General features: G+C 49.8%; 2 protein-coding genes across 3 annotated transcripts; both read right to left on the bottom strand.

The window, feature by feature from the left end:
* LOC119226886 (neurocan core protein-like) lies at positions 1-15395 on the bottom strand. 2 transcript variants are annotated; one of them, XM_062558833.1, is made up of 16 exons: positions 15316-15395; positions 14433-14531; positions 12535-12927; positions 11453-11627; positions 11233-11360; positions 10751-11047; positions 8811-9431; positions 6048-6229; positions 4201-5731; positions 3906-4019; positions 3705-3818; positions 2741-2899; positions 1375-1457; positions 959-1103; positions 506-688; positions 1-412 (listed from the first exon to the last, which is right to left on the bottom strand). In XM_062558833.1, the coding sequence occupies exons 2-16, from the start codon at positions 14494-14496 to the stop codon at positions 147-149; spliced, it is 4455 nt and encodes a 1484-aa protein (XP_062414817.1). In that variant the 5' UTR covers positions 14497-14531; positions 15316-15395; the 3' UTR covers positions 1-146. The 2 variants fall into 2 exon arrangements, with proteins under 2 accessions (XP_062414817.1, XP_062414818.1); XM_062558834.1 differs by having other exon boundaries at positions 14433-14504.
* A 122-nt stretch (positions 15396-15517) lies between these two features.
* On the bottom strand, positions 15518-23310 carry LOC119226888 (DNA repair protein XRCC4-like). Its single transcript, XM_037485239.2, has 8 exons — positions 23200-23310; positions 22030-22173; positions 21554-21744; positions 20822-20988; positions 20604-20717; positions 20170-20285; positions 19710-19836; positions 15518-16012 (listed from the first exon to the last, which is right to left on the bottom strand). Exons 2-8 carry the CDS (start codon positions 22169-22171, stop codon positions 15913-15915), a joined length of 957 nt encoding a protein of 318 aa, XP_037341136.2. The 5' UTR covers positions 22172-22173; positions 23200-23310; the 3' UTR covers positions 15518-15912.
* Positions 23311-24607: the final 1297 nt, after the last annotated feature.

Here is a 24607-nt window from a genome sequence, read left to right as displayed (position 1 = left end):
GGGGGGGGGGGGGGGCAATGAGGAACACGCCCCTTGTCATGTACATAGGCGTCAATAGACAGTCCGGCTCGTCTCTCTATGGACGCCTCCGGAACCGTGTTTGGCCGCCACTGCTAAGCTAAGCTAAACCCCGCCACAAGTGTGGCTCAGTGTCTCATCTGGTTGGCGGTCTGCTGCCTCTTCTCTCTCTGGGGAGGGGTCCAGTGGCTCAGCATGAAGCTGTGGCTCTGCTGCTGGTTCGGATTGGGTATCTGTCGTCTCTCGGGGCGGGGGACATGGTGGTCCTGGTGGACCTGATGGTTCTGATGGCTTTGGTGGTCCTGGTGGACCTGATGGTTTTGATGGCTTTGGTGGGCCTGGTGGTCCTGGTGATTGCGGCGCCGTAGAGCCAATGACTTGCTGTAGGTTTCCGCTGAGGATTGAAAAGAGAAAAAAGGGGCGTTAAGAAGGGAGGGAACGTCTTCCAAGGCTTCGCAGCCTCGCTGGTTCTGATCCAAACACTCACGGCTTGTGCAGGTGACCTTCGGGGCATCCCATTGGCCGTCGGCCCGGCAACGGATGGTGGGGGCGTGTCTCTGGATGAAGCCCTGTTTGCAGTGGTAGCGGAGCAGAGAGTTGATCTCGTAGCGAGGCTTCAGGGCCCCGAACACCCGGGTGTCCTTCACCACGGGGGGGGGCCCGCAGGACACTGGAGGCAGAGAGCGGATGGAGGTCACCCTTTATTGATCATACCGACACCAAGAACCCGCTTCCCTTCAGTGAGACTTTAATGCAACATAGTACAGCGGCATACGATGTCCTTGGTGGTGTGTTCAAGGACAGTCGTGAGTTAATATATATTATATTATTATATACTTATCTACGTTAGGACACATTTCTATACGTCTATGCACGTTACAGGTTGGGCTCTTCAAGGCATGTTTTCCATGTGTCTCTGTGGGTCTCCAGGTGGACCTACCTGTGCCCTTTTTGCAAGTGAAGGTCAGGTGGTAGTTGCAGGGCACGTCGTTCCACTGCCCCCCCTCGTGCCAGATCATCACCACGCAGTCCTCCCCCGACTGGAAGAAGCTGTCCGGCTGGTTGGGCCTCCAGTGCTCGTATTGCTGTCACAACATCATAAACCACCACTTATTGTTCTATGACATCACATCCTGGGCATATGTTAATGAAAAAGGGGTAAATTGTCGACAATTAAATAACATGTGGTTTGATGTTGTAGGGCAGTCACATGTCAAAGGAAACACGTACTATGCAGCTCACAAAGTGCACAACCATTCACACGTTGAGGTTCAGCAGGTGGGTTGTGCAGCAATTGCAGGTTTTTGGTCATGAACAAATGACTTGGACTCGTCCGACAGTATATAAAGGTCTCACCATCGGGTTGCCGTCTGTCCACTTGAAGTCCCTCTCGAACATTCTGTCGTTCAGGCCGAGCCACTGGTAGTCACTGCCCAGACCTGCTCCCATCCAACACACCAGAGAAGAGCTTCAGAGGGCTTAATGTCAACGCATGATGGAAACAAGAAATCTACGGTTCCACAATAACCCGAGGGGCGGATTACACGGAGCTCAGGTCTGCTCTGACTGTGACCTTTTTGCTGCATCTCCCTGGCGCTCATGTTTGGATTAAAGCACACTTTCCAAAGTGCAATAAAACAGAACATTGCTTTCCAAAGATTAGCCCCTCAGTTTATCAACAAAGAGAAAAAGAATGAAAAGGAGCTTTCAGCTACTTGGGTCTGAGTGTCTGAGGTCTTTAATTCACTCAAAAGCATCCAGTGCTTTATGGTCTGTTTGACTCTAAATGGACCATCATTCACTAAATGAACATCATGCGGCATTGAAGAAGACTTGAAACTAGAGACTGAGACCATAAACTCATGTTTACAATGTTTACTGAGGGAATAAATCAAGAGAGAAGTAGAGTCTTTTCCTCATAGACGTCTATGGGAGCAGAGGAGTCGCCCCCTGCTGGTCACTACACAGAAGTAGAGTCATTTCCTCATAGACGTCTATGGGAGCAGAGGAGTTGCCCCCTGCTGGTCACTACACAGAAGTAGAGTCCTTTCCTCATAGACGTCTATGGGAGCAGAGGAGTCGCCCCCTGCTGGTCACTACACAGAAGTAGAGTCATTTCCTCATAGACGTCTATGGGACCAGAGGAGTTGCCCCCTGCTGGTCACTACACAGAAGTAGAGTCTTTTCCTCATAGACGTCTATGGGAGCAGAGGAGTCGCCCCCTGCTGGTCACTACACAGAAGTAGAGTCATTTCCTCATAGACGTCTATGGGAGCAGAGGAGTCGCCCCCTGCTGGTCACTACACAGAAGTAGAGTCTTTTCCTCATAGACGTCTATGGGAGCAGAGGAGTCGCCCCCTGCTGGTCACTACACAGAAGTAGAGTCATTTCCTCATAGACGTCTATGGGAGCAGAGGAGTCGCCCCCTGCTGGTCACTACACAGAAGTAGAGTCATTTCCTCATAGACGTCTATGGGAGCAGAGGAGTCGCCCCCTGCTGGTCACTACACAGAAGTAGAGTCATTTCCTCATAGACGTCTATGGGAGCAGAGGAGTCGCCCCCTGCTGGTCACTACACAGAAGTAGAGTCATTTCCTCATAGACGTCTATGGGAGCAGAGGAGTCGCCCCCTGCTGGTCACTACACAGAAGTAGAGTCATTTCCTCATAGACGTCTATGGGAGCAGAGGAGTCGCCCCCTGCTGGTCACTACAGAGACTCACCGTTGACGTACAGCTGCTCCTCCTGGGACAGGACACTGGCCAGGTGGGCGCCGTGCAGACGACACTCCCGCTCAGCAGCGTCCCAGGTGCGCCGGTGGGTGATGTACTTGTAGCAGTGAGACTGAAACTTCTCCCACCCGGGTCCACAGACCTGCGTGTCTGCAGGGAGGGGGGGGCGAAGGGTTTTTAGTCATAGAGCAGCACTCGGATCAGTAGACTTTCCTCACAGAGTCCACTTCAGGGTCTCTCTCTCTCATATATATTTACTAACTTCTGAATAGATATAAATACATCCATGTGTAGAAAGTTAATTTAAATCTATAATAGTTCAGTGTTGCAACAATAACAGAAGTTATTATTCATAAATGTGATGCTGGGAGGGAAAATAGTGACTATTGAGACAAATATTTAACCAAAGCTGGAACCAATCTGCAGAGGAGCCGACACCCACTGTTGCATAGACCCACCCACCTGTGTGTGTGTGTCTGTATGTGTGTGTGTGTGTTTGTGTGTGTGTCTTTATGGGCTTAAAATCTAAATCGTCAGTTTACTTGAAGTCCTTTTAAACTCGTTAAATATCCATCTTCCTTCATTATTTAAATTGACTCAGTAAACTGTTGTTACTGCATAGACATATCTGTATAGATATTTATCAATAATAGATAGATATATATCTATATAGATATACAATATATGTATACATAGTATGCTGTTCAGGCAGAAATATTGTTTCTAATTCACTGGTTCATTTTGTATTTTTCTTCCACGACTCCTCTTACAATATCGTTTATTCCATCGTATCATAGCGTAGCATAGCTTAGCATAATATATATCTTATCATAGCGTAGCATAGCTTTGCATAATATTTATCTTATCATTGCGTATCATAGCTTAGCATAACATATATCTTATCATAGCGTATGTTATCATTCATCTCATCATTGATCATATCCCGGCAGCTGACCTTGTCCACAGAGCTCCCCCGAGTAGCTGGGCAGGCAGAGGCAGGTGAAGGAGCTCACTCCGTCCACACAGGTGGCTCCGTTCAGACACGGGTTGGACCGGCACTCGTCCACCTCTGCAGACGCACAACATCATCAGCACCGCCGTCGTTCACACCGGCGCATGCGTGTGCGTGTGCATGCATGTGCATGCGTGCGTGTACCTGTCTCACAGCGCGGGCCGGTGAATCCCGGTGCACAGACGCAGAGGTTCTGTGAGGTCTCCTGGAAGCAGGAGCCTCCATTGAGGCAGAGGCCGGCGGAGCACAGCAGCAGATCTGAGGAAGGACACAACCACGCGTTAAAGTTCTTGAACCAGGGAGATCTTCTGGTTCTCCTCCTTTAGCTTTTAGCAATTAATCCATTGATTGATTGATAAATCGAGTGATTGATTGGTGAAGACAGGAAGCCTGGAGGCAAACCAGTAATCTGCTGTCAACCAGGAGGAAGCTGATGTACCTCTGAGGTCCCCCGTGCTGACCTCCACGGCGCCATCAGGCTGCGGGCTGCTCTCCGGCTGCGTGGGGGGGCGCGCCTCCACCAGAGGGGGGGCCATCTCTGAGTCATAGTCCAAAAACTGCTCCCCGGGCAGGGGGGTGGCGGCAGGGTCTGGGATCAGAGCCCACTGGGGCACGGAGCGGGTCTCGTGGTCAAACGTGTACAAGCGCTCGGTAACGTAGTGGGCGGAGCTTGAGGCAGACATATGGTCTATGGGGATTGTGGGTTCAGCGGGGGCAAGGGGGGTTGCGTCCTTCTTAACCTCTGTGGTTGGCTCTCTGAAAGTTACAGCAACCACATCTGCTATAACGGTAGCTGTGACCTCTCTGGGGGGGTCAACCGGACCCCGCTGCTCCCCCTCTCCAGACAGCTGCTCTGCACCTGAGGCCACCTCCGTGACCGGTTCGGCAGGTGGAGGTTGCTGTGTGGAGTAAACCGGTGAGGGCAGCTCTTGGGGGTCTTGTCCCGAAGCCTCGTCTTGTCCCGAAGCCCCGTCTTCTCCAGAGGCCGAACCCTCCGGGTCCTCCGCCCGCGCCCCCGTGGTGGTCCCTGGTGCCTCTGGGACTAATGTTGAAGGCTCCGTTCCACCGATTTCTGTCTCGTCCGTCATGACGGCAGACTGGTCTGTGGTGGTCTGGTCCATGGTGGACCGGTCTATGGTGATCTGCTCTGTGGTGGTCTCGTCTGTCATGGTCTGGTTTGTAGTGGTCTGGTCCGTGGTGGACCGGTCTGTGGTGATCTGGTCTGTGATGGTCTGGTTTATGGTGGTCTGGTCCGTGGTGGACCGGTCTATGGTGATCTGGTCTGTGATGGTCTGGTTTGTGGTGGTCTGGTCCGTGGTGGACCGGTCTGTGGTGATCTGGTCTGTGATGGTCTGGTCCGTGGTGGTCTGGTCCGTGGTGGACCGGTCTGTGGTGGTCAAGTCTGTGGTGGTCTGGTCGGTGGTTGACCAGTCTGTGATGGTCCGGTCTGTGGTGGTCTGGTTCGTGGTGGACCGGTCTGTGGTGATCTGGTCTGTGGTGGTCTGGTCTGTGGTGGTCCGGTCTGTGGTGGTCTGGTCTGTGGTGGTCAAGTCTGTGGTGGTCTGGTCCGTAGTGGTCTGGGTTATGGTGGTCTGGTTCATGGTGGTCTGGTCCATGTCCGCAGAGCCCTCTGTCTCCTCATAGGACACCTCAGTGGGGACGGGGGTCTCGGGGGAGACTGGGCCTGGTGGTGCTGAGGCGGCGAGAGGAGGTGGAGTCGTGGTGGTGCTGGTGGTTCCTGGTGCGATCTGACCAACCGGTCCTCGAGTCATGACTCCCTCAGAGTCAGTGAAGACAACCTCCTCCTTGGCAGGCGTCTCCTCTCTCTGCGTCTCCTCTCCGGGGATTTCTATGACCTCATTGTCAAAGGGAGTCATCTCGTCTCTCTCCTCCTTGTCTACCTGGACAGGTGTTGCCGTCTCAAACTGATCTCCTCTGGCTTCCTCCGGCAGCTGCGGCTCAAAGGTCACCTGATTGGATCAGAGTCACTTAGTCATCGATTCATCTGTATGAAAACTCTTTTCCTCAGTAAAATCCATCTGAAAAATGAATTAAAAGTATGATTTGCAAACAAAACATGATGCAAGCCATGAAAAAAACGGGATCGTTTTCAGATTAAACCACGTACAAACAAACCCTAACTCCTAATCTCTATGGGCGATCCCTACCCCTAAACCCCTAACTCCTAACCCTAAATACGAGAATATAGTCTAATATTGACCAGAGCCTCCAGGGAACCAAGTCACAGATGATGGGACTAAATATCAGGGAGTATCAGGACGCTACCTGGTGTTTTCCGTTGATGAAGCTGACGGTGGGGGGCAGGTCCATTGGGTAGACCAGAAGATCAGCGTCCCCGCTGCCTTGGATCCCCTGGCTGGTCCCCTGGGAGAGGTCGGTGATGCGGGGGAAGTGGGGACCGTCGAGGACCATGGCCGGCTGGTTCAGGATGTCCAGGATGTGGGAGACTAGAGACAACGCGGGACGGACCAGTGAAACGCTGGAGCCACAGAGCAGTAGAAGCAGAGGAGGAGATCCTCCCCCTGCGACACGCTCCTGAGACCTCCAGGCCTCTCCAGGCTTCAGTCATCAGCCGTTGTTTAATTCTTCAAACACAAGCGCCAGTGTGAGTCTGGATTCTCTAATGACTCATTAGTGACCTCCTCTGGAAAACTACTTTGTTGAATCAATAGAGAAGATCGGCAGATTGAAGAATAATGAAAGGAAGCATTGGTTCCACAAACTTACCCGAAGCAGCTGGATCTCCACATAAGGTCAAATAAAATGAGCCAAATTACTACAATAGCGGACAAAAATGCAGACAACTCAGAAGAACATCTAGAGAAGGGATGAAGGTAGTATGACGAACGGACTCTACATCTAACGCAAAGAGGTTGATTGAAAGAAAAGCTAAACAGGAACCAGCAGTCAACCTTTGGTCTGGTTTTTCAGAGTAAAATGAAGCATCTCTGGCTCAAAGACTCCTCAGAGCTCCTCATGTCTGAGGTTTATTAAAACAAGCTGATGTGCATAACTGGATATCAACAGAGGGTTTGTGGTGAAGGTCTCTCGCTGCCAGCGGCGGCTCTCAAACAATGCAAGCTTTTGTGTCTTCATCTGGGCTCTGTGGGACACATGGAACCCATAAATGTAGAAAACGTGACGTAAACACAGACCTGAGATCAGTTATCTGGGACGAGGACTAACAGAAGCACCCACTGTGATCCAGATTAACCGACCTGATGGAGGTGTGTGTGGCGCCTACAGCGCAGCCTATGTACCCTCAGTCCTATGTACCCTCAGTCCTATGTACCCTCAGCCCTATGTACCCTCAGTCCTATGTACCCTCAGCCCTATGTACCCTCAGTCCTATGTACCCTCAGTCCTATGTACCCTCAGTCCTATGTACCCTCAGCCCTATGTACCCTCAGTCCTATGTACCCTCAGTCCTATGTACCCTCAGCCCTATGTACCCTCAGCCCTATGTACCCTCAGTCCTATGTACCCTCAGCCCTATGTACCCTCAGTCCTATGTACCCTCAGTCCTATGTACCCTCAGCCCTATGTACCCTCAGTCCTATGTACCCTCAGTCCTATGTTCCCTCAGACCTATGTACCCTCAGCCCTATGTATCCTCAGTCCTATGTACCCTCAGTCCTATGTTCCCTCAGACCTATGCTCCCTCAGTCCTATGCTCACTCAGTCCTATGCTCACTCAGTCCTATGCTCCCTCAGCTCTATGTTCCCTCAGTCCTATGCTCCCTCAGTCCTATGCTCACTCAGACCTATGCTCCCTCAGTCCTATGCTCACTCAGTCCTATGCTCACTCAGTCCTATGCTCCCTCAGCTCTATGTTCCCTCAGTCCTATGCTCCCTCAGTCCTATGCTCACTCAGTCCTATGCCCCCTCAGTCCTTGTTCCTGTGTTCCATTCCAGATGCCGGGCTTTGGGGCCCCTGAGCGCTTGGACCCCCCTGTTCTTGGTTAGTGGGTACAGTGCTCCATCACACAAACCAACGTGGGGTAAGACGGAGTAAAAGCTGTTAGTTACAGCAACTCAGTACATTTAAGTTTTGTTGTTGTCAGCTCTCTCAGAAATCAAAAACCTTTTGTCTTTCTGGGAAAACGAGAGAAAAGTTGTGGAGTAATTGGCTGTGATACATTTGACTGCTTCTCCCCATGGAGACACTGATGTGTTTACAATATGTTAAGCTGCAAAACCGGCCAGAATGAAGAAAAATGACTTCATAACTTTCCACATCTAGCTCTGCAAACTGTGTGTGTGTGTGTGTGTGTGTGTGTGTGTGTGTGTGTGTGTGTGCGTGTGCGTGTGTGTGTGTGTGTGTGTTATGGGAGAATTTGTCAGCATGCAAAAACAAAAAGGTACTGAGCTCCTCCGTTTCCTGGTTGCTGCACAATAAACTAAATTACTGTAAAGTCTCAAAACGTCGCTGACAGATCGGAGCGTTCGGCTGAAACGTGAGACGTTCGGGTCCCAAAGGGAGGGGGGGAAAACACAGAGAAACACCGTAAACATGTGAACACGGGTTTGGTGTCTGTGGTCTTTCTACAGTAAGTCTGTTCTGGTTATTGTCCTTCAGCTGGCAGCTTACTGGAAATTAGGTCTCCACAAAATGGTTTCATTTAGACTCTACCTCGACTAAAACACTAGCAAACCGTAGCACTAACAAATGATAGCACTTAAATGGTACTTATGGCACTTTTCTATAACATGTTTTGAAACTGTTTATTTGATGAAAATGTACTTTCTTGTTACTTGTTCTTCTGAGTTTGTATCTCTATGTGGAAATGCACTTATTGTACGTCGCTTTCGATAAAAGCATCAGCTAAATGACATGTGATGTAATGTAATGTAATGTAATGTTTCAAAAAGTTATACGTTCTTCTTCAGTTGAATAATTATAATGTAAATATTTGACTTGTAAGAATCATCAAAATTCATTCTTGATGGACATCATCTCTCACTCTATTTCTCTATCACATTCATACGTAAGTGATCAGCGTGACCCCCCCCCCCCCCTCTACTCACCCGACTGGTTCTGATGGAGCATGCTGACGATGATGAGGTGGACTGGCGACTTGGCTGAAGACTGGTCCAGGTCAAAGGTCAACGCGGTTTCAGGGCTGACCTCCTCTTTAAAAACGACCGCGGGCCGTTTCCCCGCCTCTACCGCCCCCCCTGGTACGCCCGGTCCCGGGGTGTGAGTCTCTGGGGCGACCCCCCCGGCGGTGAGAGCCTGACGCTGCGGCGTGGACGTTTCACCCCCCAGCCTGGAGGTCACCAGAGTCACCGCCTCGGCCCCACTCCAGCGACCGCCGCTGCTGCCCCCCTCCGCGCTGTTCGCGCCCCCCTCCTCCGCCCCCGCCTCGGAGATGTCGAGCTGCGGGGGCTGCAGCCTGGTGGCGGGTAACGGGGGAAGCTGCATGGGGAGCGACTGCAGGCTGACCGCGTCATCGTCCAGAGGGTCGTAGTCGCCGATGGGGGTCGCGGAGGCCGTGGTGTGGGGGGGGGTGGGTTGGTCGGTTAGGGGCCTCTCTGTCGAGAGGTGTGCGACAGGCTCCCGTGTTTGGGTTCCAGGTCTTCTGGGATGTACGGGTCCGGGGGGGGTTGTGGGTTCAGTCGTCGGAGGAGGACTCGTAGTCGATGGCTCTGGTAGTTTAGTTGAGAGGGGGGGGGGGCAGAGAAGAAGAGAGGGGTGGTGGGGGGGTTAAGATGACTGTCTATTAGAAGTGAAAGTAATCTTTGTGACATCACTCATCAGTTCGAGGACGGGTTGAAGCCTTGAGTTGTTTTTTTACTTTTCAGGAAGTGACCGTAGAGGGATGCTGTCTCTCCATCAGAGACCTGTCAATCAGTGTGTAGCCCCGCCCTAAAGCCCCCCCCCCGCTTTATGACTGAAATATTAAAGCTCATGGAGATTGTTCTGTTTTTCAGTCTCAAATGACGCCATGTCGCAGCAAAAGAGCCAAAGACGACATGACTTATTGTTATGGCTGCCTTCAGGGGTCATGAATCATCCAAAAGTAGTGCGGAATGCTCTAGATAATCATCCATATATATCTAAAACACACAAAAGTCTGGGTCGGGTGGAGCCCCCGTCAGCTATGTTGGAGAGTTAAATGTTTAGAGAATGACTCACTAAAAAAAGAAAAAGCGTCAATATGTCGAGAATCGTTTTAACTATAAAAGGAAACGTATGAAGTCACCTGACAGAAATAAACGTCTAACACACCTCACTTAGGATGTGGGGGAGGAGCTGATGGGTGGGTGCTGTTGGACAGGTGGTGTTTAATGCCCGGTGGCGTGTGAGAGAGGGACAAGCTCCGCCCAGGTGTGAGGTCATGTGTTTGGCGGGGGCCTGTCACTAACCGTGAGCTAGCTACGCCTGTTAGCGGTTAGCATCCTACAGATCCTTCCCAGACTGCTTTGCTCTTTTCTTTCACAGGTCAGCGTTAGTTTATTGGTGACAGTGTTTCTCGGGGGGGTTCCTCCCTCCGCCTGCTTCTGGGCCGGGTCCAGCTGTGATGCATTAGGGGACCCCCCCACCCTTCTGCCTGGCGTGTTAGAGTGCATGCGTTGGGTTTTCCCCTCATAAAGAATGAAGGAGGGAGTTTATCCTCTTCCATTCACAGTCTCTCCTCTGTGTTCTTGTCACATGACCGTCGGTCTCAGGTGAAGACCATTTTGTTTTTTACAGAATCTAAATGAATGAGGATGTTAAATGTTAAATGACATGTGGGTGAAATGTTTGGGGTGAAAAATTCAAATTTTAAGCTTTGTTTTAGTTGCTTTTGTCCTGCATGACGTGTTCATGGACCATTGTAAATATGACAATCAAATGAAGATTTTCAGCTTCTGGCCATAATCAACGGTGACACTTTTTGAGGGTTCAGAGAAAACAAGAACTCATAATTAAAGACAATAAAGTGACAGACAGAGAGACCGAGACAGACAGGCCCCCGTCTCACCTCGGTAGCAGTAGAGTCCGTGCCTGTCGCTGGCGTCCGGGTATCCGGTCTGGTTGGGGTACTGGTAGAGCGTGCGGACCCCCAGCAGCCCCCCCCCGCACTGAGGCCTGGGCTGCGTGACGGGGTAGCGGACGCTGCCGTCCGACAGCCAGCCGTAGTCGCAGCGGTTAAGCCCCTCCCTCCAGGCCGCAAACAGCTGACCAGGGGAGGCCAGCACGGCGCCATGCCTCTCGCACTCGCCCCGGGCCTCCTGTAGCGTTAGCTTAGCACTGACAGAGGACGGGTAGAAGACTTCCCCTTCAGAGGCACACACGATCAAAGGGTCAGGTTCCATTTCATAACTAGAGGATACACGAAGACATTCATTCAAAGCTTCAAAGCTGCTGAAAGGAGTGTTTTATGAGCTTAGGGCCGCAGTCCTTATGCTAAGCTAAGCTAACAGTGTGGCTGTCCCTGTTATCTGTGCACAGAGTGCCGTTTACCGCGTAGCTTCCCCGCGAAGCAGTACACGTCGTACTCCTCCGAGGCGTCACGGACGCCATACGTCCTCACGCCTGGTCGGCTGCCCATGTCGCCGTAGCAGCCGGGCCGCGGCGTTCTGATCGGGTACCTGAGGAAAGACACCGGGCAGGTGAGTCTAGATGGGTGGAGCTCCTCAGAAGCGGAGGCACTAGTGAACACGTGGCGTAGGCGGTCAAGGACCTGACGGAGCGGTCGGCGAGCCAGCCGGCGTCGCACTGGTCCAGGCCGTCCTCGAAGGCGGCCTCCAGGTGGTCGGGCGTGGCGATGTCGCCGCCCGCAGAGCGACACGCATCCAAGGCGGCGTGGAAGTTAATGTTGTAGCGGCTGGTGTTCGCCCTGTAGTGGAACACCACACCTGGAGGATGCAGATGTGGGACATGAGTTTCAATCTGACCTAAAATACTACAATACCCATGAGCCTCGCTGCTCTAAGTAGAGAAGGTCAGAGGTTGATCAGAAGAAGAGTGAATACCTTTAAAAATCTCTCACCCCTAGTGTCTATCTCACCCTCTGGTGTCTGTCTCACTCTCTAGTGTCTGTCTCACCCTCTAGTGTCTATCTCACCCTCTAGTGTCTATCTCACCCTCTAGTATCTGTCTCACCTTCTAGTGTATGTCTCACCCTCTAGTGTCTATCTCACCCTCTAGTATCTGTCTCACCTTCTAGTGTATGTCTCACCCTCAAGTGTCTGTCTCACCCTCTAGTGTCTGTCTCACCCTGTGGTATCTGTCTCACTTTCTAGTCTCATGTCCCACCCTCTAGTGTCCTCTCTCACCCTCTAGTATCTGTCTCACTCTCTAAACCCCCCCCCCCCCCCCCACAGGAGCCGGATAAGTGCAGCGATCATTACGTGACAACATAAAGGAAACAAGAGTCTTCTTCTGTCTCAAGTCATCAACTCCTTTATGGGGGGTTATTATGAGCCCTGGATGGTGGGGGGGGGGGGGGCTGTTATGAACCCAGACAGGATGTGAATGGATGGAGCGAGCGTTTAATGGAGAGTTGTGTATCGTCTTTGTGCAAAACGACTCAACAAAGAGGCCTGTTCAGCCTCAATGTGGGAGGGGGATGTGGGGGGGGGGTCTCAAGACAAACCGGATGTGACACACGTGAGGAACTAAGAACAAAAACTGTTTTTATGAGGCTGAACACAAACAATAAATGGTGATTCTTTGTTTTTATCATTACGTTTGATCCATAATTAATTAAACAATATTGATTGACTAACAGTCACGTGGGCAGGGTGCGTTTGTTTTACTCACCGCTGACGTCGAGGCGGAGGGTTTCCTGGGCTTCCTCCATCCCGTGAATGACCTCACAGCGGTACACCCCCGCGTCGCTCGCCCTGAGCCCCCCCAGCTTCAGGGAGGCGTCGCCCCCCGACGGCCGGGGGCTCTGCCACGACAGTCGGCCCGCGTAGCGCTGCCCCTCCTTCGCCACCCCCCCCTGGGTCACCAGTACCACCTCCTCCCCGTCCTTCTGCAGCTTCGTCCACTTGATCCGCAGCTCCTCCGGGGCGGCGGGGGGGTGCGACCCGGGTGTCGGAGTGACCAGGGACATCGGCGGGATGGAGAATTGACACGGCAAAATGACGTCACGACCCAGAGAGCCGGTCAATGGGGGGTTGCTCCGCATCGTCATGGGGACGGGGGGGGCTGCAAAGTGGAAAAACCTTCATTTAACCAGAAGGGTCACGTTTAGATACAAGATCCTGACAAAGACAACACAACAACATGCAAAGAACATTAAACAACAACGTTCACTCGTTTTAAAATGTGTTTTATCAGGAGAGAGAAGTGTACGAAGCAGCTTGTCAAAGTCAAAGCTTCACTTGTTAAAGCTGCATTCTGTGTAGTGACCAGCAGGGGGCGACTCCTCTGCTCCCATAGACGTCTATGAGGAAATGACTCTACTTCTGTGTAGTGACCAGCAGGGGGCGACTCCTCTGCTCCCATAGACGTCTATGATGAAATGACTCTACTTCTGTGTAGTGACCAGCAGGGGGCGACTCCTCTGCTCCCATAGACCTCTATGAGGAAATGACTCTACTTCTGTGTAGTGACCAGCAGGGGGCGACTCCTCTGCTCCCATAGACGTCTATGAGGAAATGACTCTACTTCTGTGTACTGACCAGCAGGGGGCGACTCCTCTGCTCCCATAGACGTCTATGAGGAAATGACTCTACTTCTGTGTAGTGACCAGCAGGGGGCGACTCCTCTGCTCCCATAGACGTCTATGAGGAAATGACTCTACTTCTGTGTAGTGACCAGCAGGGGGCGACTCCTCTGCTCCCATAGACGTCTATGAGGAAATGACTCTACTTCTGTGTGGTGACCAGCAGGGGGCGACTCCTCTGCTCCCATAGACGTCTATGAGGAAATGACTCTACTTCTGTGTGGTGACCAGCAGGGGGCGACTCCTCTGCTCCCATAGACGTCTATGAGGAAATGACTCTACTTCTGTGTAGTGACCAGCAGGGGGCGACTCCTCTGCTCCCATAGACGTCTATGAGGAAATGACTCTACTTCTGTGTAGTGACCAGCAGGGGGCGACTCCTCTGCTCCCATAGACGTCTATGAGGAAATGACTCTACTTCTCTGTAGTGACCAGCAGGGGGCGACTCCTCTGCTCCCATAGACGTCTATGAGGAAATGACTCTACTTCTGTGTAGTGACCAGCAGGGGGCGACTCCTCTGCTCCCATAGATGTCTATCAAGTATTGTTTTTTTCAGGAACTTGTACTTTTGTGTTTTCTTTTCCCTCTGGTCTGGACTTTGTCGTTGAGTCTTTTCTACCTGGAATAACTGGAAAAGTTTCCCCGAAACAACGTCAAGAACAAGCAGACAGAAGAGAAAGTAAAAAAAATCCTTTTCCTCAGAGGAGCGGCGGGAACTTTTCTCCAACTGGCACCAAACGCAGCTGCAATCAGGAAGTGTGTGTGTGTGTGTGTGTGTGTGTGTGTGTGTGTGAGTGGAAAGCATGTGTTCATAGCCGACGTGGTGGAGTGATAATCACTTTCCACTTTGTAATATTTGGAGCCGCAGCGTTTCTCCTGAGTCAAGAACAGGAAGCGAGGAAGAGGAAGGAAAAGAAGAAGAAGGTGAAGCGAGGAAGAGGAAGGAAAAGAAGAAGGTAAAGCGAGGAAGAGGAGCGGACTCACCTGGCTGGGGCCGAGCGGCGCTCAGACACACGAGGCCCATCAGGTGCGTGAAGACGTGAAGCATCTCAACACCTGGGAACCACGATGGAGGAGAATCACCTGTTCGGTTTGTCATTTGATGATCAGATATTTCAGATCAGGACTGATGGTGGAACATGAACAACTAATCAATAAATCAGCTTATTTTAGTGATGATAATAAATAATCAAAGGCTGCAGCTTTAATAGTTACTTTACATATAAAAGACATGATTTCCTTTTAAAGAGATGAAATAATAATAAGATACATCATCATTACAATGATGAACTTCTGCTGATCATAAGAATATTTACTGAAGAACATAATATTTTTACTTTTAAATATCCATATATATATATATATAAGACATCAAAACACTACTTGTTGATTAATAAGTTACATGTAAATGTAAAGTTGTGCTCCCTGGTTAAAATATCAAGACCTTCTTACTTAGAAGAACTACGTCACAAGTTGACGTCACTCAGGTCCTGCTGGAAATCATCTACTTTATAATATTATTCATGATCACTGCTGCAGAAGTACTTTTACTTTATACTTTAAGTACATTTAGCTCATAGTACTTATGTACTTTTAGATTGTAAGGAAACATTTTATTACATGAAATATTAAAGAACCTTCATACAAACTGAACAACATAATAAAGGTACAATAAAATATAAGAAAAGCAGCAATTCTTTACGTGAAAGAAGCTGATAAAGTGATATAAGTAAAAATAAAGTTCATATGTAGCTTAGCATTCATCTTTCTGCTGTAAAGTTTACTTTGGTTACTATGTGACCTTTAATCAATGAGTCTCTTTCTGAAGTAACATTGAAATAACAACATTCTTCTCTGAACTTCTTACCGTGTAGAAAATACAAAAATGATAATAAGAAATGTCCAAAGTTGCTGATGAGGCTCCTTCCAGCTGCTCCTCAGACCTCCTTCCTCCCTCTGCACTTCAAGTCCACTTTACAGCTACTATCAGGGGGGAGGGGGGGGAGGGGCCTCCGCCCAGTGAACACCGCCCTCCCTCAGGGGGGGGGTCAAAGAGACACAGGCGCTGCTCCTTCAGTGAAAATTTTTTAATGACATCATATAAAAATGCAAAATCTTCAGTTTATTGGTTCAAATGTTAAAAATGTTTGGTTTTGTAAATGATAAAATATTATAATTATCACCATTAGTTTCCAGTTCATGAAACAGATACAAAAGGGTTTTTTAAATACATTATTATGCCGACCAAAGATCAAAGTGATGGAGGAACACATTTAGGCTTTGTGTGGACTCATGGCAGAAGATCTCCAGAGGTTCTAAAGGGTCCTTTAGGGGGTTCTGGTGGTCCTTTCAGGGGTCTTGAGATGTTTCAAGTGATTCTTCGTGAGGTCCTCTGGGGTTCCAAATGGTGTAGTGATCCAGTAGGAGGTTCTGGTGATGGAACCAGCATCAAGACTTCTAAGGGTTAGAAGTCTTCAAACAGGTCCTCCGCTGCAGACGTCACTGCCTCTGAGGGGCGCTGAGGGGGGGTCTGCTGCTTACTGGATGCTTGCGGGGGGTCGGCCCTGTGACACACACACACACACACACACACACACACACACACACACAAATGAGGGTGGTTTACAGCAGCGTTTTCCTGGAGAGACGGAAGTGCATCATGTGGCGCATAAGGAACAAGACTAGAAACACATGTGATGTTGAGGAGAAACACGACAGGATGAAGCTAAAGGAACGAGGAGGAGAAGGAGAGACGTCCATCAGCAGTTCTTGTGTTCTGAAGGACTCAAGTCAACACGTTCATGATGGGGCTTAGTGCCTTCAGGGTCCTAGTGATTCTTTGGAAGACCCTCAGGTTCCATACGGTGCTTCTAGTTGTCCATCAGGAGGTTTGTAGTGATCCTTTTAAGTTCTGGGCTTGATTTAGTTCTAGTGATTCTTCATGAGGTCCCAGGGTTTCAATAAGGTGGTTCAAGGCATCATTTGGGATTTTAAGAAGAGTTTAGTGATCTTTGAGGAGGTTAAAAAAGTTAATTATGTAGTTCTGGTGATATTCAAGATGGTTCCAGGTTGGATTAAGGTAGTTCTAGTAACCCCATGTTGGTTTAAGTGGCATTGATTGCAAAGGAAGTTCCAGTATTGATTAAGGAGGTTTTAGTAATCATTCAATATATTCTAGGGTTCCTTAAGGTGTTTCCATGAATCCTTTGTAATCTAAAAATGGGTCTAAACAAGTAAATCCAGCTGAAGCCAAAACATCTCCTGCTTTATGGCCGGTTTGACTCCAAAAGGACCATCATTCACTGTCTAGAGACCTCCTGGATATCTGAAGCTAGAAGCAGAGGAGAGAGGACATGAATCCGCTCTGTGATGATCTTGGATATCGTTGAATGCTTTTATTCTAAAGTCAAAGAAACGACGCTCTCTCCCCTTCGCTCCTTTTTCTTGGATGTGACTCTTAAGAAATGCTTCCAAAGACGCGACTCAATCTGACGTTGTTTAAAGCGCGGGGGGGGGGGGGGGGGGGGGTCGGGGGGGCTCAGTCCGAGCTCCAGTGCCAGCGACTGTAAACTGTGCCACATGCAGATGGCCGTAAGCGGTGCCATCCATCTGTCCAGGAGCTGATGAGCAGCTGGATGGTTGCCTCTGAGCTGCAGAAGAGAGGCCTTTGTGTTGGGGGGGTCGGGCCTGGTAAATGTTTGGGGGGGGGGGGGGGGAGCTGGCAGTCCTACAGCTATTGTGTTTTCAATCCATCACTAGAGAAAAGACCGCTTAACTAAGGCCACATGAGCAGAAGAAGCAGTCGATTGGCTGCTGGAGTCGGGCAGCGCTTAGATTAGCTTAGCTTAGCTTAGTTTAGCTTAGCTTAGCTTAGCATGAAGACTGAAGAAACCCGGGGTGGGATGAACTGGCCCCGCCCATGGACCATACACAAGAAGTGGGCCAAGTCGCCGTGATGTCACTCGTCAGCGTTTCTCGGACGTCGCAAGCTCAGATTTCTGCGACGTGAAGTCATGTGACCCTCTGATGCTGCTGTATCAATCCGAGCTTCTCTGGGTGGAACCGTGCTGAAATAAAGGGTCCTCGTCGTGGTCCCGTTGACTCGTCCTTCAGATCGACGCGTCATCCATGAAGAGAAGGCTCTGTGACGCATGGAGGACGTTGATAAAGTTCTGCTCATCTCTCACCTACTGCTGATTCAAGCAGCGCTCTGAGAGGGAACCAAACCGACTGGACCGCGACCCGGTTCTCCGCCCGTCATCCGGTCCAAAGGATCTCTAGGAGTTCTTTGGGTTTGATCAAACGGATCCTGGTTCAGTTTCTTAAGCTACAGAAACTAGAACATAATTGGTGCTCCGTGTGGGGGCCCCCCAATGCAGAGCTTAACCTCGCCTCTAGGAGGGGGGGGCGCCCCCCCGCCATGTGTTCGGGGCTCCGGTGGTCCTCCCCAGTGAGCTCGTCTCCTGTTCCCTGCTAACCGCTTCCAGCAGCCCGGCGCTGCTAGCGCGTCCAGTTGGTAATGATTTAGACTCTCGCTCTGCCTCTCTGGCTGTCTGGGGGTCTGGGGGGGGGGGGGGGGGTCACCTGGGATTTAGATTCTTCAGGGAGGAAGAGAGGCTCCGTGACGAGTGAGCTCTCTTCTAAAAACGTTTTACTTTGTTCAATATATGTATGACCTCATGTTCTTTAGAGTGAAGTCAGAGCTTCTTGTGTTAAAGCGTCATTCTGTGTAGTGACCAGCAGGGGGCGACTCCTCTGCTCCCATAGACTTCTATGAGGAAATGACTACTTCTGTGTAGTGACCAGCAGGGGGCGACTCCTCTGCTCCCATAGACGTCTATGAGGAAATGACTCTACTTCTGTGTAGTGACCAGCAGGGGGCGACTCCTCTGCTCCCATAGACGTCTATGAGGAAATGACTCTACTTCTGTGTAGTGACCAGCAGGGGGCGACTCCTCTGCTCCCATAGACGTCTATGAGGAAATGACTCTACTTCTCTGTAGTGACCAGCAGGGGGCGACTCCTCTGCTCCCATAGACGTCTATGAGGAAATGACTCTACTTCTGTGTAGTGACCAGCAGGGGGAGACTCCTCTGCTCCCATAGACGTCTATGAGGAAATGACTCTACTTCTGTGTAGTGACCAGCAGGGGGCGACTGCTCCCATAGACGTCTATGAGGAAATGACTCTACTTCTGTGTAGTGACCAGCAGGGGGCGACTCCTCTGCTCCCATAGACGTCTATGAGGAAATGACTCTACTTCTGTGTAGTGACCAGCAGGGGGCGACTCCTCTGCTCCCATAGACGTCTATGAGGAAATGACTCTACTTCTGTGTAGTGACCAGCAGGGGGCGACTCCTCTGCTCCCATAGACGTCTATGAGGAAATGACTCTACTGGTGGCGAGTAAATTGCCGAACTCACAGCTTCATAACGTCCACAAACCAACATGATGATTCTTATAACAAATCTATGATTAAAATATTGATCCTGACACATTTAACTCAAATGCTTAGGAGTCAGGAAACAAGGAGTCATGGGTAGGAGAGGACAAAGGAAGCATCATTTCAGATTAACCTCCAACAGTAGTTTGTGGGATTCAGGGAAAGAGAAACCAAACTCTCCACATGAAGGGAAGCAAAATCCAATGTGTGACCCGTGACCACAGGAGCCCCCGCCCCCCCACCCCGATGCCCCCCGCCCCCCCGGCCTCGTTAGTGGAGCCGCGTGTCCACATAAAGTCCTCGTGGAAAAAGAGCTCTTTCAACTGGCCGCTGTGCAGCTCAGAGGAATGCTGGACGGGAGCTTCACGACCTTCTTCTTCCTCCACAACTCCCCTTGGCTCGTGGATGTCCATTTTGTTATTTCTCAACCAGAAAACAGGAAGTGACCTCATCTGATGTGCTCCTCTGACGCCAACCTCCCTTCTCATGGGGAGGCCGAGAAGATCAGAAACCAGAGGTCACCTCTTCAGGTCAGGCGGTGCGTCCTGAAGCGCCTCCTTAGGAGGGTTTTAATGTCTGGAAAGATTCGACATTATTTGGAGTGACACAAAGACCTGTCAATCACAGCGCGCCCCTCCCCCACGTCAGAACCAAAGGAGAACGTCTATGATGTTTGAGTGGAACCATCAACTAGTTTATAACTGGAAGGGAGGGGCCTTTCCAGCAACAATAAAGTGTTGGAGGTGTCCCACCCGACCAGTAAACCACAGAAGAAGAAGAGGCCGCTCTACATTGTCACAGCAAACACTGGGCCGTACCTCTTCCTCTGGGCGCCCTGAGGCTCCGCCTCCGGGGGCCCGAGGTGACGGAGGCGCCGCTTGCGGCTCGGGGCCACGTCTGGGAGGTCCCTCAGGCCGCCGTCCAATGGGCTCGCAGCGCCGCGTCCTGAGGAATCAGAGAATAACGCCGAGTGGAGGTCGAGTAAAGTCGGTTTTATATCCTGTAGAATAAGTCAATGCTCCTCATGACACACAACGCGTTGATCAAAGAGCATTCTGGGAAGGCGGAGACGTTCCTCACTGCTGACGAGTCAAACTCACTTTAAAGGATCAATAAGCGACGAGGTGAAGAAGGACATAAAGTTACATTAAAGTCTGCAGATTAAAATAGAAGTAAAAATAAATCCACCTTTTCAACATAAAGGTTTAAATCAGATGAATCCTGGAGATACAAAAGCCCTGACTCACATTGAGGAGGTTAAAGGTTAAAAGGTCTTACTTCTGGGGGATGAAGTCGACTCCGCCTCCTCTGGCTCTTCATCAGTGCTTCCTCCATATTCATCCTCCTCCTCCTCCTCCTCCTCCTCCTGCTGCTCCTCCTTCTGCCCCCCAGAACTACAACGATTCACAATTGTCTAAAAATCACCTCCAAACATTCATAAAGAGTCACATGACTCACAGTGCAGAGGAGATGAATCACAGTAACCACGGAAACAGAAGCCGCAGCTCTTGAGCAACTAGGAAGGTTCACGAGTGTGGACATCGTGCGGCTGAATCATTTGTCACGTTGGAAGCTGGCAGAGCGTTACGAGGACAGCGAGGAAGTGGAGACGCGTCACTCCGGTGCTGAACCCGGTTTGACCCAAAGCAAGTGCCTTTCAGTTAGGAGGCCAGAAGAGCAGATGTTTGCAGGATGGAAGCGTGAATAAACACCTGGTTTCCTTCAGCAGACTGCGGATCTTTGCTTTCTTCTCGTTGAGGACCAAAACAAAGCGGGAGTAGAGCTCCGCCTCCAGGGCCTCCTTCCCTGCGGCGTAACGCTCCAGGCTTCAAGGTGCAGGGACGCACAAACACACACGGGACACAAAGGGTTCTGGGCTTTATTCATCGTTCTAGTCAAGTTTGTCCCGTTTCATGTGTGGTTTTCTCACTCTGCAGCGATGCGACGCTGTTCCTGGGTCAGCCTCTGCTTCTCCTCCTGCAGACTCTGGTTGTGCTTCTCCAGCCTGGTTCCCCTCTGCAGGCTGTGGATCAGCAACCTTCTCACCGCCTCCGCCGGCTGCGGGTCGGCCGTCAGCCGAGCAGAACCCAACCGGAACTGTAAGGAACGGACCACCAGGGTAAGAGAAGGTCCATCTGGATGCCCCCGTCTGACCCGAATATGTTACCATGACGACGGCAGCCCGAAGTATCGATTCCTACAAAACCACGTGTGTGTGTGTGTGTGTGTGTGTGTGTGTGTGTGTGTGTGTGTGTGTGTGTGTGTGTGTGTGTGTGTGTGTGTGTGTGTGTGTGTGTGTGTGTGTGTGTGCATTATGATATTAGGACGTCACAGATGTAAGACTCATAACGTTGAGCAAGAGAAGAATCCAACGCTACAACAGAAGCTTTGATTCATTTCCCTTTTTACTGAAACACTCAGGTTTCCATTCGGCAACGGCTGCCATGGCAACGGGTTCATTCAGTGCGTTCAGTGTGTTCACAAAGCTGTAAACATTCATCTTCAGATTCAGAGACGAAGGGTCAAGCCGGCCAGACCAGACCAGTAAACTGATAGGCGATAGAGGGGGGGGGGGGAGTGGACAGCGTGGGCAGAAGACGAGCCTCTTGTTCCACACATCATGTCGCCGCCCGTGGATGAAATTAAATTGTTGGTGACTCACCGAGATGTCCTTCTGGACCTTCTCGTACTGCAGCGTGACGGCCTCGCGGCGGTCGGGTGGAGGCGGAGTCAGGGCGAAGCTGTAGGTGCCGGAGGTCTCCGCCTCCGTCAGCGCCTGCCGGAGGTCCTGGACGTAGCGCTCCGTCTGCATCTCCAGCTCCTCCGCCTCCTCGCGCACCTCCGCCTCGCTCACTGGGGGGTCAGAGAGGACCTGGAGGGTTCAGAGGGCTGCAGCGTGCCGGAATTGATAAACAATTCATATTTATGAATACGAGGGGGGGGGGGGGGGGGGTTGTAGTTGAAGCGATACAGGAAACCCCATAATCTTTTAAAATAATTTTCAAGCCTAAGTTTGTCTGTAGCAACCATGTGACATAGGGTTGGCCTTTCAGGAATTAGCGGTCATTCTGGAGCCTTTTCACGAGGTCATCGTCAGCTGGTGCTTCTGCTGTTAGGTGACCAGAACCTTCCTCCTACCGTCTCCTCTCCAAGCGCTCTGTCCATCAGTCAGCAGCAAGCGGAAGCCCGAGCCTAAGCTCCGCCCCCTCCAGTCCACCCGGAGGAAGTAGGAGGAGTCAGGCTCTGAAGAGAGGCGGAGCTCGCGCACCGACACTTCCATCCCTGCAGACAACACACAACAACACAAAAACAATGCACTGGTTTTTCTGTTTTATTCCGTTTAAAAAGTCGTTGCCAATAGCAACCGTTAATGTAGAACAGAAAGAAGTACCAATCTGAACATTTCCAATGACATTTAAAATATACAATAACATATTTAGCGAAGCCAAAGAAGAGTGTTTCCCTTCAGGATGCATTTAATATGCACCTTTAAGTACGATGTACTGTTGTATTGTTGAAGGAGAACAGGTGGATTCTACTCCACAGCTAGTTTTAACTGGTTTTCCTTGAAATCAACTGGTTTTATCCATTTGATATGAGCGAAGGCTGGAAGGAGCGTCTGGTAATTGTTGAACCGCCTTCATCGGCATCCTCACAACACCAAGGAGAGAGCCTCTTCCATGTGAACATGTGACATGTAATGTAATGAACACCTGGGAGCCACAAACCGTGTGCACCAGGTAGATGGAGAACGCCGTCCACTACGGTGGAACCATGAGGTCGGACTTGCAGGATCAAGCTTTAAAAGGTTGATGGATGCCAGAAGGATGACTTATTGTGTATTTGCCACATTCCAGGGCAGAGGAACAGCGTTAAACAGAACAACCCGGAGTAAAGTAAACTAGCGCGAGTTTCTTTAAACTGTTTTAATCTGTTTTCAGATGAGCTCAAAGAACAAAGCATTTTCTTTAGATTAAGGCCATCAAGGAGCAAGCATCACATACATACTACTTTTACTTTATGTGCATTCTACTTCAGTCAGGTAATACATGCAGGGATTGTACGTGTAGTGGAGTATTTCCACCGCGGTAATTGTACTGCAGTAAAGGGTCTGAATACTTCTCTCTCCTCCAGAAGCACACAGAATGTTGACAGCTGGGCTAGCTTAGCTGCTAGCTTAGCTGCTAGCTTAGCTGCTAACTTAGCTGCTAACTGTTGGTAAACACAAGAGGCGGAAGCTACGCATTTCTACACAAACGAAGAAGGAGACCGTGGTTGTCTCCGCTGTTGTCTCCGCTGTTGTCTCACCTCAGACTTCACCTGCGGGCGGCTGGTCCTCAACGAGTCACCTGGTTCTCATTCATGGGCCGACACAGCTGTAGCGGCGCCATTGGCTCTGACGTCATCATCAAGCGACGGAGCCGGTGGACTCGTGTAAATAAACAAATACTAAACGTTCTAAACATCCTACTTTTTGTCCCTTCTTTGTATTGTTATTATTATTAATACTATTATCTGCATTACTTGTTTTAACAAGTCTTACTCGACACCTTTAAAATCAATAAAACGGAATATTTAATGTTAGTGTAAGCTATTATTGCACTCTTTTTCCGGTGTAAGTTCTTTTATTGTGAAGGAGGAGAGGAAGTAGAGGAAGGGTTCAAGGTGGTGAAGTAAAAGTGACGGGTAATAAAGTTGCGGCCGGCGTGGCGCAGAACGGGAGCCGTGTTGTTGTTTTTTTATTAACCCAAGTATAGGCGTACCATAACCCTCGGCTACATTAGCAGCAGAGAGTTGACACCCCCCAGTGCTTTTTTAACTGCTAAAATCAGTTTAGATCAAATATGTGAGCAGCATCCTGTAAGTCATTTCTACACCATTTACACACCGTTAAGGCACTTATCAGCCTACATCGTGAGGCAAAGCATAGCCTAAATAATAATATGTTTAAGTTATATAGTGCTTTACACAGTAGGCTACTAAAAAACACTTTACAGTAAAACCAGCACATAAACAGAGACAGCAATAAAACCAACACATAAAACAATGGTATTAAAAGCAACTTTCCCTGTAAAGTAGATATTTTTAAATCCTTCCTCATTCAGTCGGTCTTTAGAAAGACGTCTGTGAGGAAGTTAATTAATTCTTCTTAATTCCTTTATTCTACTTTGGTGCCACAGCCCCCCTGAGCAGCAGGATCTATATTCTTCTTCTAGATGAAAACACAAAACAAATTGAACCGTTAAGTCTTTATTGTTATCTGATAGATATTAGTTTTCAGCTCTGGTTTCCTCCCCTGAAGTGTTTGATTAAATGTTGGATCCCTGCAGTAATTCCTTCCTGTTTATCTTGTTTTGTCTCATTTCAGACAGGAAGTGCATGTGAGGCAGTGTCCTACTTTGTGATGTCCTCTTGTTGATTTAAGGCTCATCTAAATAATAATGATATTATTCGTAGTCATGCCGACGCCTCTTGTTGAGATGTCAGATGTTCTCAGGAAGGTTCCTCACTGAGTGAAGAGGCTCCATGATGTTCTAGTCTGTAATGCTAAGGAAAGGAGACTCAATGCTTCCTCACTTAGCTCCTTCAGCCTAGGAACCACTGGAGCATCCTTTACCAAAGGAAAGGAGGTATCTCTGTCCCACATTATTTAAATAGTGTGGTATCATTGGTCCGTTCAGGAGGAATATGGATCATGTGACTAACCGTTAGCGTG

The sequence above is a fragment of the Pungitius pungitius genome, chromosome 18 (assembly GCF_949316345.1).
Source record: "Pungitius pungitius chromosome 18, fPunPun2.1, whole genome shotgun sequence".
Taxonomy (NCBI): domain Eukaryota; kingdom Metazoa; phylum Chordata; class Actinopteri; order Perciformes; family Gasterosteidae; genus Pungitius; species Pungitius pungitius.
This window is presented reverse-complemented; position numbering and strand designations above follow the sequence as displayed.